Source organism: Gadus macrocephalus, chromosome 23 (genome assembly GCF_031168955.1).
Source record: "Gadus macrocephalus chromosome 23, ASM3116895v1".
Lineage (NCBI taxonomy): Eukaryota > Metazoa > Chordata > Actinopteri > Gadiformes > Gadidae > Gadus > Gadus macrocephalus.
In genome coordinates, this window is record NC_082404.1 from 9,196,649 (window position 1) to 9,213,224 (window position 16,576).

At 47.2% G+C, this 16,576-nt stretch overlaps 1 protein-coding gene and 1 long non-coding RNA gene across 11 annotated transcripts in view; one reads left to right on the forward strand and one right to left on the reverse strand.

Moving 5' to 3' along the window:
• Positions 1-13,922, forward strand: part of cacnb2a (calcium channel, voltage-dependent, beta 2a) — a 63,204-nt gene extending 49,282 nt beyond the window's left edge. For 7 of the 9 annotated variants that reach the window (XM_060045575.1, XM_060045576.1, XM_060045578.1 and 4 more), the window contains exons 3-13: positions 794-916; positions 1,247-1,383; positions 1,897-1,973; positions 3,128-3,246; positions 5,723-5,803; positions 6,272-6,330; positions 7,352-7,461; positions 8,395-8,546; positions 9,160-9,255; positions 11,277-11,462; positions 12,491-13,922. In XM_060045575.1, coding sequence (XP_059901558.1) covers positions 794-916; positions 1,247-1,383; positions 1,897-1,973; positions 3,128-3,246; positions 5,723-5,803; positions 6,272-6,330; positions 7,352-7,461; positions 8,395-8,546; positions 9,160-9,255; positions 11,277-11,462; positions 12,491-13,243 — 1,893 coding nt within the window. In that variant the 3' untranslated portion in view covers positions 13,244-13,922. Of the gene's footprint in view, positions 1-793; positions 917-1,246; positions 1,384-1,896; positions 1,974-3,127; positions 3,247-3,503; positions 3,524-5,722; positions 5,804-6,271; positions 6,331-7,351; positions 7,462-8,394; positions 8,547-9,159; positions 9,256-11,276; positions 11,463-12,490 lie in introns of all 9 variants that reach the window. The other 2 variants (XM_060045579.1, XM_060045580.1) reach the window with 1 other exon arrangement.
• On the reverse strand, positions 1,900-3,097 carry LOC132452796 (uncharacterized). 2 transcript variants are annotated; one of them, XR_009524513.1, is made up of 3 exons: positions 2,307-3,097; positions 2,126-2,270; positions 1,900-2,014 (listed from the first exon to the last, which is right to left on the reverse strand). It is a non-coding gene; the product is annotated as an uncharacterized LOC132452796 (long non-coding RNA). The 2 variants fall into 2 exon arrangements; XR_009524512.1 differs by having other exon boundaries at positions 1,938-2,014; positions 2,090-2,270.
• Positions 13,923-16,576: the final 2,654 nt, after the last annotated feature.

Genomic DNA, 16,576 nt, shown 5'->3' on the forward strand with positions numbered 1-16,576 from the left:
AGTGGAGATAAAACATACATTAGCTTTATTATTATTTGATGTGAGCATCGTTTATTGTTGGAAGTCATAGCGATTCATGGTGCTGTGTGTTGTCGTGGGAGCGGTATTTAGGATGGGGTTAAAGCTTGTGTAGGCCATTCGGAGAAACCAGCCAAAGTAAGCTAGACTTTGAAAGTCACAAAATGAAAACATCTCCCCCCTCCCTTCAGGCCTTCCTTTTAAAGACACTCCCCCGATCCACGACTAGCTTGATAGGTCAGCCTAGCCTTGGTCTCCGCTCATGCCCGATTAGGGCAATGGCAGAGTGAGTGCAGGACAGGTAACAGAGTGGGTGGGTAGACAGGTAGGCCCTCTAAACATTTTATTTGGGCATGATGTAATTATTTGATGATCCGATCACAGGCCGGCGACAGCCACCAAAACTGGATCGCCTACCCTAGCTTTAATGGAGTCATTCACTGTGTTTCTTTCATTTATTCATCAAACTTCCCTGATGACTCACTGACAAAACACTAATACTCCTAACTGACACTCATAGCTACACATCATACAAATCCGGTCTCTGGATTAAAGCTTCGGCTAAATTAATGAATTCTAAATAATTAATTCAAAATCACTGCAGTATCTAAAAGGCATTCAGATGCGATGGTTTGGTGGATGATTATATTTATGATATGCACTCTGATCTCTCTCTCTCTCTCTCTCTCTCTCTCTCTCTCTCTCTCTCTCTCTCTCTCTCTCTCCCTCTCCCTCTCTCTCTCTCTCTCTCTCTCTCTCTCTCTCTCTCTCACAGACCAAACCAGTGGCGTTCGCTGTCCGTACTAATGTCCACTACAGCTCAAGTCAAGACGATGACGTCCCGGTGCCCGGCATGGCCGTTTCCTTCGAGGCTAAAGACTTCCTGCATGTCAAAGAGGTGCGTTCAGAGCTGTACGCTGTAGTAGCCATTGGTACCCTCCGGTTTGACATTCAACTATTTATTGATAATTTCTGTTTCTGATCTGTATGAACCATATGCTGCCGATACATTTTTATTTTACTGCAGTTTTCTATGTCTGGATTTTCTCTTTCTCTTCTTCTCTTACATTTTTGTCTTGAAGTATTGTATCATGACTAATTATTTCTATCCATATGTAATCACGTTGTTTAACACATGGTTTGGGGATGTGTGGATGTGCTTTGGCCTTCAAATCGCCTGATGTTGGTATCCACTTCCAGTTGACGTTTGTCTCTGCTGCCTGTGCAGAAGTTCAACAACGACTGGTGGATCGGGCGGCTGGTGAAGGAGGGCTGTGAGATTGGCTTCATCCCCAGCCCTGTCAAGATAGAGAGCTCCCGCCTCCTCCAGGAGCACAGGGCCAAGCAGGGCAAGTTCCACTCCAGGTACCCTGCACCTCCTTCACCTCCTCATTCTTCTCCTCCAACTCTTCCTCCTCCGTTCCTTCCTGCTCTTCCTTCTACTCCTCCTACGTCTCCTCCTCCACATTTCCTTCTCCTACTCTTCCTTCTCCATCCCTCCCTCCTCTTTCTTCTCATACACCACCTCCTCCTCTTCCTTCTGTTCTTCTTCCTCCTTCTCTTCCTTCTCCATCCCTCCCTCCTCTTTCTTCTCATCCATCACCCTTTTGTCTTCTACTTTCACTTAGTTTGCCACACCGTCTTCCACCTCCTCCTGCGTCACCTAGTCTCTATAGCATCCTCCTCCTCCAGCTTCTCTTCCTCCCCCTCTACCTCCTCCCTTTCCTCCCTCCCACTCTCATTGCCGTGTTCTGAGTTCTCAAAATCGAAGCATTTGGTTCTTATCAAGGACAAACATTATTTTCATTGTGTTTATCATAAATGTATTTATGATTTAACTTAGATTTACTTTTCCACTTTATCTTGACTCTTTTTCAGTAAATTGGGAGCGATTTCCTCAACTAGTTTAGGGGAAGTGATTCCTAACTCGCGTAAATCCACGCCACCCTCCTCTGGTGAGTCACAACGAGACCTTCTGCTCCATAACACATGTGACCTGACAGACCCTCTCTGTAACCGTAACACATGTGACCCGACAGACCCTCTGCTCTGTAACCGTAACACATGTGACCCGACAGATCCTCTCTGTAACCGTAACACATGTGACCTGACAGACCCTCTCTGTAACGTAACACATGTGACCTGACAGACCCTCTCTGTAACGTAACACATGTGACCCGACAGACCCTCTCTGTAACCGTAACACATGTGACCTGACAGACCCTCTGCTCTGTAACCGTAACACATGTGACCTGACAGACCCTCTCTGTAACCGTAACACATGTGACCCGACAGACCCTCTGCTCTGTAACGTGTGAGCCAACAGATTGTTAACATGTCTTCAGTTGAAGCCAGGGTAAAACCAGCCAGGGTAAAACCAGCTACTGCAAAGTCATTAAAAGTCATTAATGTGCAGGGGAAGTAATACTTCCCCTGCACGTTATGTTTGCATAAAACCCTTATTTTCTGTCTGTGAAATGTGGTTGTTTAACGGTGATGTTCTGATTCATCGTCCTCCTGATCTACAGTCCTGCAGAGCCTAGAGGCGGAGCTGCTCCTCCTGACAGCTGCTTGTATGTGTGTGTGTGTGTGTGTGTGTGTGTGTGTGTGTGTGTGTGTGTGTGTGTGTGTGTGTGTGTGTGTGTGTGTGTGTGTGTGTGTTTGTGTGTGTGTGTGTGTGTGTGTGTGTGTGTGCATGTGTGCGTGGGTGGGGTTCTCCATGTGATGGTCCTTAGTGATGGCTCTATGTGTGTGATCCTATTGGTGATGGTATTATATGTGAGGGTTCTATCTGTGATGGTTCTATGTTTTGGATGGTTCTATGGGTGATGTTCTGTGTATGGTTCTATGGTGATGGTCCTGGGTGCATGTGGTTCTATCTTTGATGGTACTGGGTGCACGTGGTTCTACGCGTGTGGTTCTATGTGTGATGGTACTGGGTTCATGTGTTTCTAAAAGTGATGGTGCTGGATGCATCTGGTTCTATGCATTGTGTTCTGTGCATGTGGTTCTATAGGTGACACCACTTGGTTCCTGTGGTTCTATGCGTGTGGTTCTATATGTGATGTTCTGTGCGTTCTATGTGTGATGTTTCTGGTTGTGGTTCTAGCGTTTGACCTGGATGCTACTGGTCTAGAGGGCGAGGAGGCTCCAAGCTCCCCTAAAGCCAGCCCCAGCACCCTGTCCTCTACGCTAGGTAGAGAGAAGAGAATACCCTTCTTTAAGAAGGTAACCACACCCTCCAAGCCCCGCCCACAGCGCCCACTCCAGCCAATCTGCTGTCTCTCTGCCCAGCCGCACGGCCAATCACAAGCAACCGCCCACCGCCTGGCTCCGTGTTCCTTTCTGCCTCACCTTCCTGGGGGGCTAGTGTCGCTAACGTGCTAGTCTTTAGCAAGCTAGTGGTTAGCGCGCTAGTCGTAAGCATGCTAGTCTTTCGCACGCCTTACTAACCTGTTTTTCTCTCTGCCCTCTGCGTCTCGTAGCCAGACTGAAGCATAAATCGGTAAGTTCTGGTCCGGTAATGCGCCGCTCCGGTCTGCTGTTGTTGTAATAATGTTAACATTATTACATTATATTATTACAATGTTAACATTATCATATTGTTTCATTTTACTGTTATAAAGTATTATACACTAATTTACATTTGACTTGTATTAGTATAAACAGTATATATCGGTTAATAGTATTACATCCTTGATGTAATAAACATGTTGAGGTAAGGGATAGGGATGGTGAAAGAGGGAGGTGGGGAGGGAGAGAGGGAGAGTGGGGGAGAGAGAGCTTGACAAGAAAGGAGGTCAATAGTGACAATATCGAATATCAAAATATTTACATATCCTTAGGATTGCATCGTGTTTATGTTGTGACTGACTACAGGCAGATATACAATGACCTCAAGCACTATGCTGACATCATGAGCTGTGTTGTCTCAATGCCTGATGCATGAGCTCTGTGTGTTTAAGTGTGCGTGTGTGTGTGTGTGTGTGGATGTGTGTGTGTGTGTGTGTGTGTGGATGTGTGTGTGTGTGTGTGTGTGTGGGGGTGTGTGTGTGTGTCTGTGTGTGTGTGTGTGTGTGTGTGAGAGAGTTGTTCTTTCCTGTGGGACCAATGGGAGCTTAGTGTGTTCAGCTCATTAATAACTTAGCATGACATCATCTCTGGTCCCAAGCTTCCTTTAGCTTGTTTCCGCTTCATGTAAAGATACGTTTCTACTACTTTATATGGAGGAACACTACTCTGCTCATTCATAATAGAATAATTCTCACAATATAGTCTCTTAAACATATGAGTCTCTAGTGACTACATGTTACCTGTTGTTAAAAAACGTTTACTTTACGTAACTTTTACCTTTAGTCGTTTAGCACTTAGCTACAGAGTAGCTACAAGGTCCAAGTGAGGCACCAACAGGGGTCCCAAGACATGCACAGGATGAGGGACTGTGGTCCAAAGACCACCTAGACAGAGTGAGGGACTGTGGTCCAAAGACCACCTGCACAGAGTGAGGGACTGTGGTCCAAAGACCACCGGCACAGAGTGAGGGTTTGTGGTCCAAAGACCACCTGCACAGAGTGAGGGACTGTGGTCCAAAGACCACCGGCACAGAGTGATGTGCCGATAGGTGTCTCTAGGTGTCCCCTGGCAGAGTCCAGAGTAGCTGTATGAGTTACACCACAGTATAAGTAGCTGTATGTGTAACACCACAGTATAAGTAGCTGTATGTGTAACACCACAGTATAAGTAGCTGTATGAGTAACACCACAGTATAAGTAGCTGTATGAGTAACACCACAGTATAAGTAGCTGTATGAGTAACACCACAGGATAAGTAGCTGTAGCTGTAGACGAGGAACATGGAGACATGTTCACATCCAACATGTTCCTCCTCAGAGTGATGTCCGTCTGAACACACTGCGCTCCGCAAGGTCCGTGTGGTCGAAATCTGTCGACCACAAACCATCCGATCCCCCAGAATGCTCTGCTTTCACCTCAATCTAATCTGCTGTGGCCTCTTTCTGATATGCACTCCAAAACCATCTGAATCCTTCAGAAACATTCTAGAAAAGTATAGAATCTTTCAAACATTCTAGAGGCATTCTAGAACACTAGGAATTCTTCTAGAAGAAGTGTTTTGAAGCTTCTTGAAGCAATGCTTTCATGCTTCTAACATCTTTCTGAAAGCTGCTTGTACTGTTTGTATGTATATCAAACACACAGTGTTTGATCTAATAATTAATAATAATAATGATAATTTTACCCATTGACCTTAAAAGGAAGTTAAAACAGTGTGTGTGGTGTTTGTTGAAGTGGTTATAGTCCAGGTGTCTTATTACACAGTTCATAAACCTCTGGGCTTTAAATTGTCAGCCTGTTACCGTGCCGACCACTCTGAGTGATTCATGATGCTGTTTGTTTACATTTATAGCCATGAGAGTGTTTAACTGTCTTCTTCTGCTCTCCTCTGTCCCGCCTTGTCTCTTTCCTTTTCTCTTCACTCCATCTCCTCTCCTATTTTCATCGTCTCTGCCCTCCTCCTCCTCTTCTCCTCTCTCCTCCTCTCCTCTCTCGTGCCCCCTCTCCTCCTCTCCTCTGCTCTCTGGTGCCTCCTCTTCTCCTCTCTCCTCCTCTCCTCTCCTCTCTCGTGCCTCCTCTTCTCCTCTCTCCTCTCCTCTCCTCTCTCGTGCCTCCTCTTCTCCTTCTGCCAGTCGGAACACGTTCCTCCCTATGATGTGGTGCCGTCCATGCGGCCCGTGGTTCTGGTCGGTCCGTCTCTGAAGGGCTACGAGGTGAACCAGAACACAGACCACCCAGACCCTAACGCAGACCCCAAAAACCATAACAGAGCCCACCCAGACCCTAACGCAGACCACCGAGACGTTAAAACAGACCCGCCAGACCCCCTCTGCTCAGGTCAAGAAAGGATCCATCGTATAAGTATATTCCTTAATCAAACCTACAGTCTCAAAGCTTCATAAACCACATAACACGCCACGATAAATGTGGTATAATGATTAATGATCCATCCTAGATCTATCATGAATTTGAGCTAGTCTGGATATCTGGCATAGTTAAAAGAGCAAAGGCTCACAGTCTACACGGACCCCTAGAACAGACCCTAAACCTAACCCAGACCCCTCCTGGTCCAGATCAGACCCTATCCCAGAACCCAGACCCCTCCTGGTCCAGAACAGACCCTAAACCTAAGACCCCAGACCCCAGACCGAGTCCTAACCCTCGTCTCGTCTCGTTGAAAGGTGACGGACATGATGCAGAAGGCGCTGTTTGACTTCCTGAAACACAGATTTGAGGGAAGGTAGGTTCACCGTGCAGCGGTCCTTTATTTACCCCCCTCACTTTCTCCCTCTTCCTCTCTTCTCTCTACCCCTCACCCTCTTCCTCACTTCTCTCTCTCTCCCTCCCCTCTTTCCTCCCGCCCTCTCTCACTCTGGTATTTCCCTTTCCCCTGGGGCCTGGTGAGAGAGTGTGTATCTGTGTGTGTATCTGTGTGTTTGTTTGGTCAGGGAAGTCTTCTTTAAATAGTCTAGGGTCCATGTCCTTAATAGGCCATGATGGGAGAGGACTCTCTTCACTCTCCCCTCGCTCCTCACTTTATTCCCCTTCTATCTATCCCTCTACCTCTCTTACTCCTCCACAAATCCCTCCATCTATCCTCCTGTCTCCAATCTATCTATCCCTCCCTCTCAACCATTCCTCGACACTCCTACCCTGTCCCTCATCCCTCCATCTCTCTCTCCCCCTCCACCCAATAGGAATCCATCTTGTTTCTCCACCTGGACTCAAGTCAGGTTCAGCAGCTTCGCTCATCCCTGCTTCTCTTTCTTACTTTCCAACACCCAGGAGTGTTGTTTCTGTTGACGTCGATGGCTCCCCACCCTCCTAACCGCACTGGAGTGTTGTTCATGCTGTTGGGTCGCTCCTCGCTCCCTGCAAGGCTGCTTATGCTTGGGTTCAACACCGCTCTACTGTTCACCATCCCGAGATACCAAGAGCAGCTAGATAGAACAATTAACTGATTGACCAATCACCTGGTTCGAATGCTAAGTTGAGCTATGCTTCACTATGTACTTTTTAGGAATGCAGCACTAGACACTTTTACCCTGAGTGACCGCCAGTGAATATAGGTCAGGTCATGAAGGAGCAGGTAGAGGGTCTTGCTCTAGGATGCCTACAGAGAGGCTGAGGACATTGGGGATCGAACCCAGAACCTTCCAGTTGGGAGTCGAACACCCTAACTGTAGTCCTTCCTGCCACCACGTCATTATGCTCGTCATTATACATTATACATTATACATTATACTCCTCCTCTCGTTCAGGATCACCATCACCAGGGTGACGGCAGACATCTCTCTGGCCAAGCGCTCGGTGCTGAACAACCCCAGCAAGCACGCCATCATCGAGCGCTCCAACACGCGCTCCAACCTCGGTATGTGTCCCGCACCCACCTCCGCCACCGCTACACAAACAAGGACCCCGCCAACATCTGCCGCTTCCCTTCTGGATTTCAGGAGGCAGCATGTGTGGAGAAAATGAGAGGGGATTTAAAGGAAATATATATGACGGACTGTTCACATTGATTATGATTACCCCCCCCCCCCCCCCTCCAAGAATATAAAGGATCAGACACTATGATTTGAGGGTTCGAGACCAACTCAAGGGAGGTGATGGGTGGGGGGGGTGGATTCAAGAGGGATGATGTCATCAAGGCTTGAAGAGCAACAGTAGTGAGGCTATAGCTCGAGCATCGCATGGCCAAAGCACAGGCCTATTTCGGCGATGACAGACGTTGTGGTTTGTTCTTGATTAAGATGAATAAGATGGTCCCCCCGTCTTATTTCCCGTTGAGGCTTTTCAACGGCATCTTTTTCCAGTGTGTCTTACTCGGTGGGCTTTAGGTTTGGAGCGGTCCCTAGCTTCTGAATGCTGGGCTTATGTAATGTTCTCCTGAGGTCATGCGTTTAGCTCCTGGCTACCCAGGAACCCCCTCCCCCAGACAGTACAGGAATGTGTCTGAATCAAGTCTCTCATATGCAGCAGAAGTGGAGCAATCAGGACCCAATGTATTCTACAGATTAAAACCACATGGAGGGCTGTGAGGCTCGCCAGGGGCTGGGCTGGCTCAAGGCAGAACGTACACGCTGGTGGTGATACGATACACAGTTAATACTAGTGTGACTCAGAACGCAAATACAGCAACACATTGTGAGGAATTTTTTAAATCAACAGGTCGTCAAACATTTGGATTCAATTCAACGCATCCAACAAACAATGATCAGGGCGAAAGCTTGCGCTACGACACCGAGTTGTTGCGGTGATATTTGACTGTCCGGTATTCCGCGTGTTTTCTCCGTCCGCACAGCGGAGGTCCAGAGCGAGATCGAGAGGATCTTCGAGCTGGCCCGGACGCTGCAGCTGGTGGTACTGGACGCCGACACCATCAACCACCCCTCCCAGCTGGGGAAGACCTCCCTGGCCCCCATCCTCATCTACGTCAAGATCAACTCCGTGAAGGTGAGGACCAGGGGGAGGGGGGAGGGCTGGACGTAGGTCCACCCAGCTCAAACTATTTCGTCAGGGCCCGCCGCCGCTGTAGCTACACGTATGGGAAGACGTCCAAACCCACAAATTAAACCCTAACAATCCCTCAGCAGTAGGCAATAATCCGTCCAACCAGGGCTGTCTAGAACTAGGACACATATTTGATATGTTCAGGGAAAACATTGTTGCGTCTGTGCCGCTGTTGTATTTCAATGAGATAGCACAACATTGAGGTTAGTGGCGAGTACTGGCTGGAGCCGGTTCCCCGCTATTACTCAGCTATTCCCGTGACGGTGGTTTTAAATACATGCCTGTCACCTGACACTTTCATCTCAATAGATCAATAGAAACGCTGGTGTTTCAGGCACACGGCACTAAAAGCATTGACGTTTTTAATCAAACCGTCCTCTCTCACACTTCTCTCCCCTCCACTGTCTCACCCTTCAATTGCTGTCAGTGTCCACTCCTGATACAACCTGCCTCATCTTGGTGTTACTACTGTTGTACACTGGGGATGCCACGCCATAGTGATGACTGTTTGCTGAGGTGTTAATTGTCCCCTGACCTTGACCCTGTCCCCTCCCAGGTCCTCACCAGGCTGATAAAGTCCAGGGGGAAGTCCCAGGCAAAGCACCTCAACGTCCAAATGGTCGCGTCCGACAAGCTATCGCAGTGCACTCCTGTGAGTATAGCAGCGAACACAAACACGTTACCTAGACACATGCATGTTAACTACACACGTACACGTTACGTACACACGTACACGTTACCTATAAACATACATGTTAACCGGACACATACTATGCTAGCTCTACACGTAGGCCTACCATCCTCACTCTAGTCTCACCATTAACACCATGCTGCCTCTGTCATGCCAAATTTGTACCGGCTGCCAAATTTGTACCGGGCGCGTCATCCATACGTAATCCATTCCAAACCTGCCTGGCAGCAGATGATCGCGTCGTCCGTTGTCAGGTAGGTTTCAAAAAACATTCACGCTCATGTTGCCAAAGACGAAATAACATAATACAGTTAACGGATCGCTAGATCACACTTGTTTTTACTTCATATTTGTATTGTATTCAATTGTTTAATCAAATTTAGCTAGTAAACTGAGTGTTTAAAGCGGGTTTCAAAAAACATTTGCGCTCATGTTGCCAAAGACGAAATAACATAATACAGAAAACGGATCGCTAGATAACACTTGTTTTTACTTTATATTTGTATTGTATTTAATTGTTTAATCAAATTTAGCAAGTAAACTGAGTGTTTAAAGCAGGTCACGGACGAAATAGCACAATACAGATAACGGATCGCTAGATAGAAGGTTCGCGAATGTGCGTGAACCTTTCACGTCATTCGACGCGATCGTCCGTTGCCAGGCAACGGACGACGCGATCATCTGTTGCCAGGCAGGTTTGGAATGGATTACGTATGGATGACGCGCCCGGTACAAATTTGGCAGCCGGTACAAATTTGGCATGACACCTCCACACGTACCATGCTAATACCATGCGTACTCCAGATGTACCATGTTAACAACAGACACAAAGCGTGTCTATGTTCCCCGGGTCCTATGTTCCCCGGGTCCTATGTTCCCCTCTTTGTATGAGACTGGGGAACATAGGACCCTTTTTTTAAAAAGGGTCCTATGTTCCCCGCTTTTCTCAAAAAGGGTCCTATGTTCCCCGATATGTATGTGACCGGGGAACATAGGACCCTTTTCCAAAAAAAGGGTTCTATGTTCCCCGGTCTGTTACTTTTTCCACCATTACTGCCAAATTCCGGCCGAGATAACTACCATTGCATGTCTTTACCTTTTGTGGAAGAGGGAGAGACGTCGGAGAACCTGACGCAGTCTATTCATACGCCGGTAAACAAACCCGAGAGCTCCCCGCGCTACGGCCATCCGTTTCCGGAGGCGCACAGAGCTTTTGGCCGTATATTATTATCCAATTATATTCTATTATATACTATTATATAAAGAGCTCCGGGAGTCGCAAACGGCAACAATCACTTTCTCCTCAATGCTGCAGTTCACCCCGGACTGCACTGCACTGAGTTGGCCGGTTGAACGCTGATTGGCTGCTGCTGGAAGAATCTATCAGCATAGGACCCTTTTTGGGAAAAGCAGGGAACATAGGACCCTTTTCTGGGAAAAGGGTCCTATGTTTTTTTTTTTTTTAAGAACGGGGAACATAGGACCCGGGGAACATAGGGATGACCCCTTAACACCATGCTGTCTCCACACGTACCATGCTAATACCATGTTAACTTCACACAAACCATGCTAACACCATGCTTACTCCACACGCACCCTTCTAACACCATGCTAACTCCACACGTACCTTGCTAACACCATGCGTACTCCACATGTACCATGTTAACACCATGCTGACCATGCTAACTCTACCAGACCGTGCTATCCCCGCATCCCTATCACTCTTTCTTTATTCGCTCTTCATTAAAGACATAAAACCCAAGTTTCACCTTGTTTCAGTCTACATCCCCTTAAACAACCTTTTGGGATTGTGATTTTTCTTGATGGACGGCTTAACATACGCCTGTCAGACATACGCCTGGCCTCCCCAGCCCTAGGTTCACTATAACCCCCAGCCTCACCAGGCCCTCCCATCATGGCGCTGGATGTGTGCTCTCTGTGTGCTGACCTGACCTCTCGCCCCCGGCCCTCTGGGCTCCCAGGAGATGTTCGACATCATCCTGGACGAGAACCAGCTGGAGGACGCCTGCGAGCACATGGCCGACTACCTGGAGGCCTACTGGAAGAGCACCCACCCCCCCAGCTCCAGCCCGCCCCAGGACCCCCCGCCCGAACCGGAGGAGGAGCCCCTGCCCATCAGCCCCCCCCCTCCCGCCGCAGGCTTCCAGGTAGACCAGACCACCACCCGGACCCCCATAGCCCCACCCACCCAGCCCCCCAACCCAATCCCCCCCCCCCCCCCCCCCAAACCAATCATACTGACCGTACCGTCTCAATCAGACGTTTAGGTTCAGGAGTAAGGTTAGAGAGGGTTACGTTTAGGTGTTAGGTTAGAGATGCCTTAGTTTAGGTATTAGGTTAGAGATGCCTTAGTTTAGGTATTAGGTTAGAGATGCCTTAGTTTAGGTATTAGGTTAGAGATGCCTTAGTTTAGGTATTAGGTTAGAGATGCCTTAGTTTAGCTGTACGGTTAGAGATGGTTAAGTTCCGGTACTAGGTAAGAGATGGTTAGGTTTAGGGATGAGGTTAAGATGTAATGCATTATGTCTGTGTTGTGTCTGAATGTGTATGTTGTGTTTGAGTCCCATCACTAACCAGTACATGCTCCCTTCCTGCCTACGTTGCACTCCTGATGGAAACTGACAGATAGATATGGGCAATGCCTCTGATGCTTCTGAATAGTTCTAGGGAACTCAGTGGTAAGTGGGGTTTGTTACGTGCTGTGCTGGAGTCTTTAAAGAACCCCTAAATATCCCCGCTGCTGGGCCGCGGCCTAACCAACGGTTCTTGTTTCTAATTGGTTCAATCAGTGCCATGTGATGTAACGTCCCATGACATCACCCTGGACACATTTGAGCCAATCGCCAACGGCGCCTTGAGTGACATGTTGATTGGGGATCTTTCTGTGGTTTCATTGGTGTGAACATGGAACCTTACCTTCAGCCTCCAGTGTTGTCACAGTTAGTTGTTGCCCCTTATTAATTTATGCATTAGAAAATGATCCTCATTGTGGTCATCCGAGGGCCCTCTTATGACACTAGTGTTGAAAACCGCGGCCGGTAATGTTTGGTGTGTTCATGGTCCTGCATGTAGGCCGTCCAGTGTGCAGTGGGTTTGTTGTGATAGGTTGCTGTGGTAGCATGTGTGCTCGCAGGTTTATTAGCATATTTTAACCAGCATGTGTCGCTATCTTCAGAGCGGAGGGAGCGAGCAGAGAGCAGACCGGGGAGGAGGAGGAGGAGGAGGAGGAGGAGGAGGAGGAGGAGTGGAAAGGAAGGCCTCAGATCATCATCATCATCATCATCACCAGCAGCAGCGGCAGGAGAGCCAGGAGCAGGCCGACGGAGAGGAGGATGAGGAGGAGGAGGAGGAGGAGGAGGAGGAGGAGGAGGAGGAGGAGGAGGAGCAGAATGAGGAGGAGCGCCCCCTGAGGACAGACTCCTCCAGGAGGCCTCAGCACGTCCACCACCGCTCCTCCACCGGCCGCGCCGACCAGCCCCACCACCACCACCACCACCATCACCACGGCAACAGCAGCCGGGCGCGCGGCCTCTCCCGCCAGGAGACGCTTGACTCAGAGACCCCCGAGAGCCGGGACTCCGCCCACACGGAGCCACGGGTGCAGCCCCACCCCCAGCCACACCCCCGACAGCCCCGCCATCAGCAGGAACAGGAACAGGAGGAGGAGGAGGAGGAAGAGGAGGAGGAGGAGGAGTGTGAGGACGGCGGTGGAGGTGGCGGACGGTACAGGGACCACCACCACCACCACCACCGCCGGGGGGGCGGGGTGGAGCGTGAGCAGGACCACAACGAGAGGAACAAGCAGCGCTCACACCCCCAGCCCCGTCCGCGGGACCCCCACCACCACCACTACTGTGAGGGGGGCGGGGCCTCCCGGAAGAGAGGCGAGGCAGGGGATTGGTCTAGAGACCCTTACATCCACCAGTGACCCAACCAACAAACACACACACACACACACACACACACACAGAAACGCACAAACACACACAAAGATTCTACACACACAAACAACAGACACAACCCACATAAACATACAACACACACAACCTACATAAACACATACACACCTACAACTTAAACAACATACAGAACCCCCATGCACACACACATACAACATGGACAATTACACACACGTACAACATACAGAAACTTACACACACATTCAAAATACACACACATACAAAAACATACAAGATTAAGATACACAAACATACATATCCATTCAACATGCACAAACATACACACAGGCATCTATATATATATAACATTTTAAAACATAAACAAACAACAAGTATATACACACTCAGACATAAATACAAACATAAAAACACATGCACTTACATAAACACACACGGATTGAGTGTGACCGGGCGTCCATTTTGTTTCCACTGTGCTGCTACTTCCTGTCTCCCCCCTGACCCCACCGAATGCTTCCTTTGTAAAGACTGTTGCCAGGCAACGGGGATATTTTATTCAATAGACACAATATACTAATATAAATGTGTGTATCTATGCATAGACATTGTGGTTTATGTGTGGATATGCATGGATATTTTGAAATATGCATATTTTAAACCTGTGTTTGATAAAGCATGAACAGAGCTAAACTTCTCCTGTGCTTTCTTGATGTAAGGGTTTAAGCTTTAGGGTTGTCAGTCGGTTTCAGGGCTAAGGTTTGGTTGAAAGGTTTGGTTTCTGGTTTCAGGATAGGGTTTTTATATTAGGGTTAGGTTCTAGGGTTTGGATATGGGGTTAGGGTTTCCTATTAGGGTTAAGGCCCAGACACATCAGGGCGGCCGTCTGACAATGTCAGGCCATCGGTGGGTGTCTGCGGCCGATCCAGCATGTTAAATCAAGAGATGGAGGCCGTCAGCCAGAGATATCCCTCGGATTGGCTGTTCAGCTTTAGCGAATCAATGCAAGAGAGACAGAGGTGAGTAAAGCAGCAAACAAGGTCGTCAAGAGGGCACGCACAAAGAGATTGTCTCAATTTTTCCCTTTATCTCATCAGATCATTCATTATTTTCACAAATTCTCAATTAGAAGTAGCTGTACCATGAAACCGTCTGAGGGAGAGTTCTGCTTTGTTCAATGTGTCTATATCCACAGTCCTAGGTTGTCCATTTTTGAAAGACAATACAGACCACCGCAACCTGCTGGTAGGAAGAGATATTTCCTCTTACGCAGGCGCAGAATGTTTGTTCTAGTTGGCCGACGGCGGTAGTCTTTGCTCTGTGTTCCAGTGCAACTTTTTTGCAAAGACCCAGGCGACGTGTGTCAACAAAACAGACTGCCTTCGTCGCTGCTGCTTCTTTGACGTTCAGTCTGTCAGGGCTTTTAGTTTTTTTGGTTCTAGGGTAAGGTGGGTAAGGGTTCCCTATCAGTGTTAGGGTTGAGGGTTCGGGTTTCCTATTAGGGCTAAGGTTTTGTGTTGGTTTAAGGGTTTCTTTTTATGGCTGGTTTTAGGGTTGGGCTTCCCCGATTATGGTAACGTTTAAGATTCAAGGCTCAGGCTTGGAGTTTAGGTTTAGGTTTAACGATTGGTAAAATACCTTATTCAGAAGCACATTCGATTGGCTTCCTTTAATTCGACTACTGATGTGAGGACCAACCAGGTGAGTGGGTGTTGCTTTTCACAGAACATTACATTTCAATTTCATTGGTCTGGTCTGATTCTTATTTTCAGATATTTTATGTTGTTTGTTGATTAGGTATCTTCACCTGAAGACAAACCAACTTCCAGCTCTGCACAAGAAGTAATTCTTGTACTTTTCTAATGGCTCCACTGGGGGTACATCAATACCCTTAAATAAAGAAAATTTGTCTAACTCCATTACCTCTATTTCAGTTTCTCCTTTTATTTTCACCTTAGATTTATGAAGCCCTACTTTTTTTTTCAATACATATTTTAAAATTTTAACTTTTGCTATATTCAGGTGATTTTTATTTTCAAATCAACTTGGATCAAACTTCAAAAATATTGATAGCTAATTCAGACATTTCATACCTGAGTTGACACCTTCAGGTTCCCTTTACTTCTTCAGCAGAGAGACTTTTCTCTCATCATCACAGCCGTAGATAAAGCTCAGTGTGCTGCTATAACGCAGTGTCCAGGCTATTCAGTGATTCTCTGAGGTCCTCCCGTTTCCACGGCTGATGTGTTCGATCCGTGTGTTTCAGCAGAATATAAGAACTACGCAATACAGGCTTGGAGTGGGGACAAGAAGATCTAGGACTAGGATCTGTTGCTCATATTTTCTTTGTATACGTCTATATTTCACAAATAATGCCATATAATGCTTATACTTTATATAAATATATATATATATAGATATTATTAATTGCTTTAAACTACTATAGTTTTGACCATTATACTATTATACTGTTCTTCTAAAAGTTACACTACCATACGAGACAATATTGCGCCTGTATTTGACACTGATGCTAGTATACTTTATACTACTTTATATCAGGGTCCTGGCTGCAGTCCAAGGTGTTCTTTTTACAGGTGCATTTGTGAATGTAGTTGATAAATGAGGGCCGTTTATTCAGCGAGCAGTTAAGGGCCTTTATCCGGCGTTTTTGTCTCTGTTCCAGAGCACAAGACCCAGACGGATGGTTTAAAACGAGCCTCTAAAAATAGACTTCTAAAGACTCCTCCGAGACACACAACCACCTGCCATCCCCCCCCCCCCCTCCCCCCCAACCCAGCCTCCCAAACCAGCCCCCTCTCGTTGTCGTGACAGCATCACCGTGACAACGCTGAGAGGCTGGGTCCCACCCTGCAGTGTCTGGGGCAACTGTTTGTGTTTGATAGTTATGTCCGCTGGTAGATTAATTTAGCTCAGAACATTGTCAGCCTAATTCAGTTGATTTAGTTATATATTTTAGGACTGAAGCTGGGTAGTTTGATTCTAAACCAGGGTATACAAACCCAATTGTTTCCACTTAGGGTTGGGTTTAAGTGTGTGATTTTTTGGTTCTGGGTATAAGGGTTTGATTTTAAAGTTTGGTTGTAGGGTAATGGTTTGGTTTTTGTTAAGGTTTGAGGTAAGGTTTTAGGGTTAAGTAAAAGTTAACGGTTTAAATTCATGCACTTCTTGGAGTACCTATATTAAATATCTGATAATTTAATATAAGTAGAATAAAAGTAGAATCCAGCTAGACATTGGGGATGAAACTTAAGACGCTGTTGCTTGGAGTCAGTATACTCAAGACAGTTGTTTAGAATACTAATACATATATTTGTATTGATCACTTT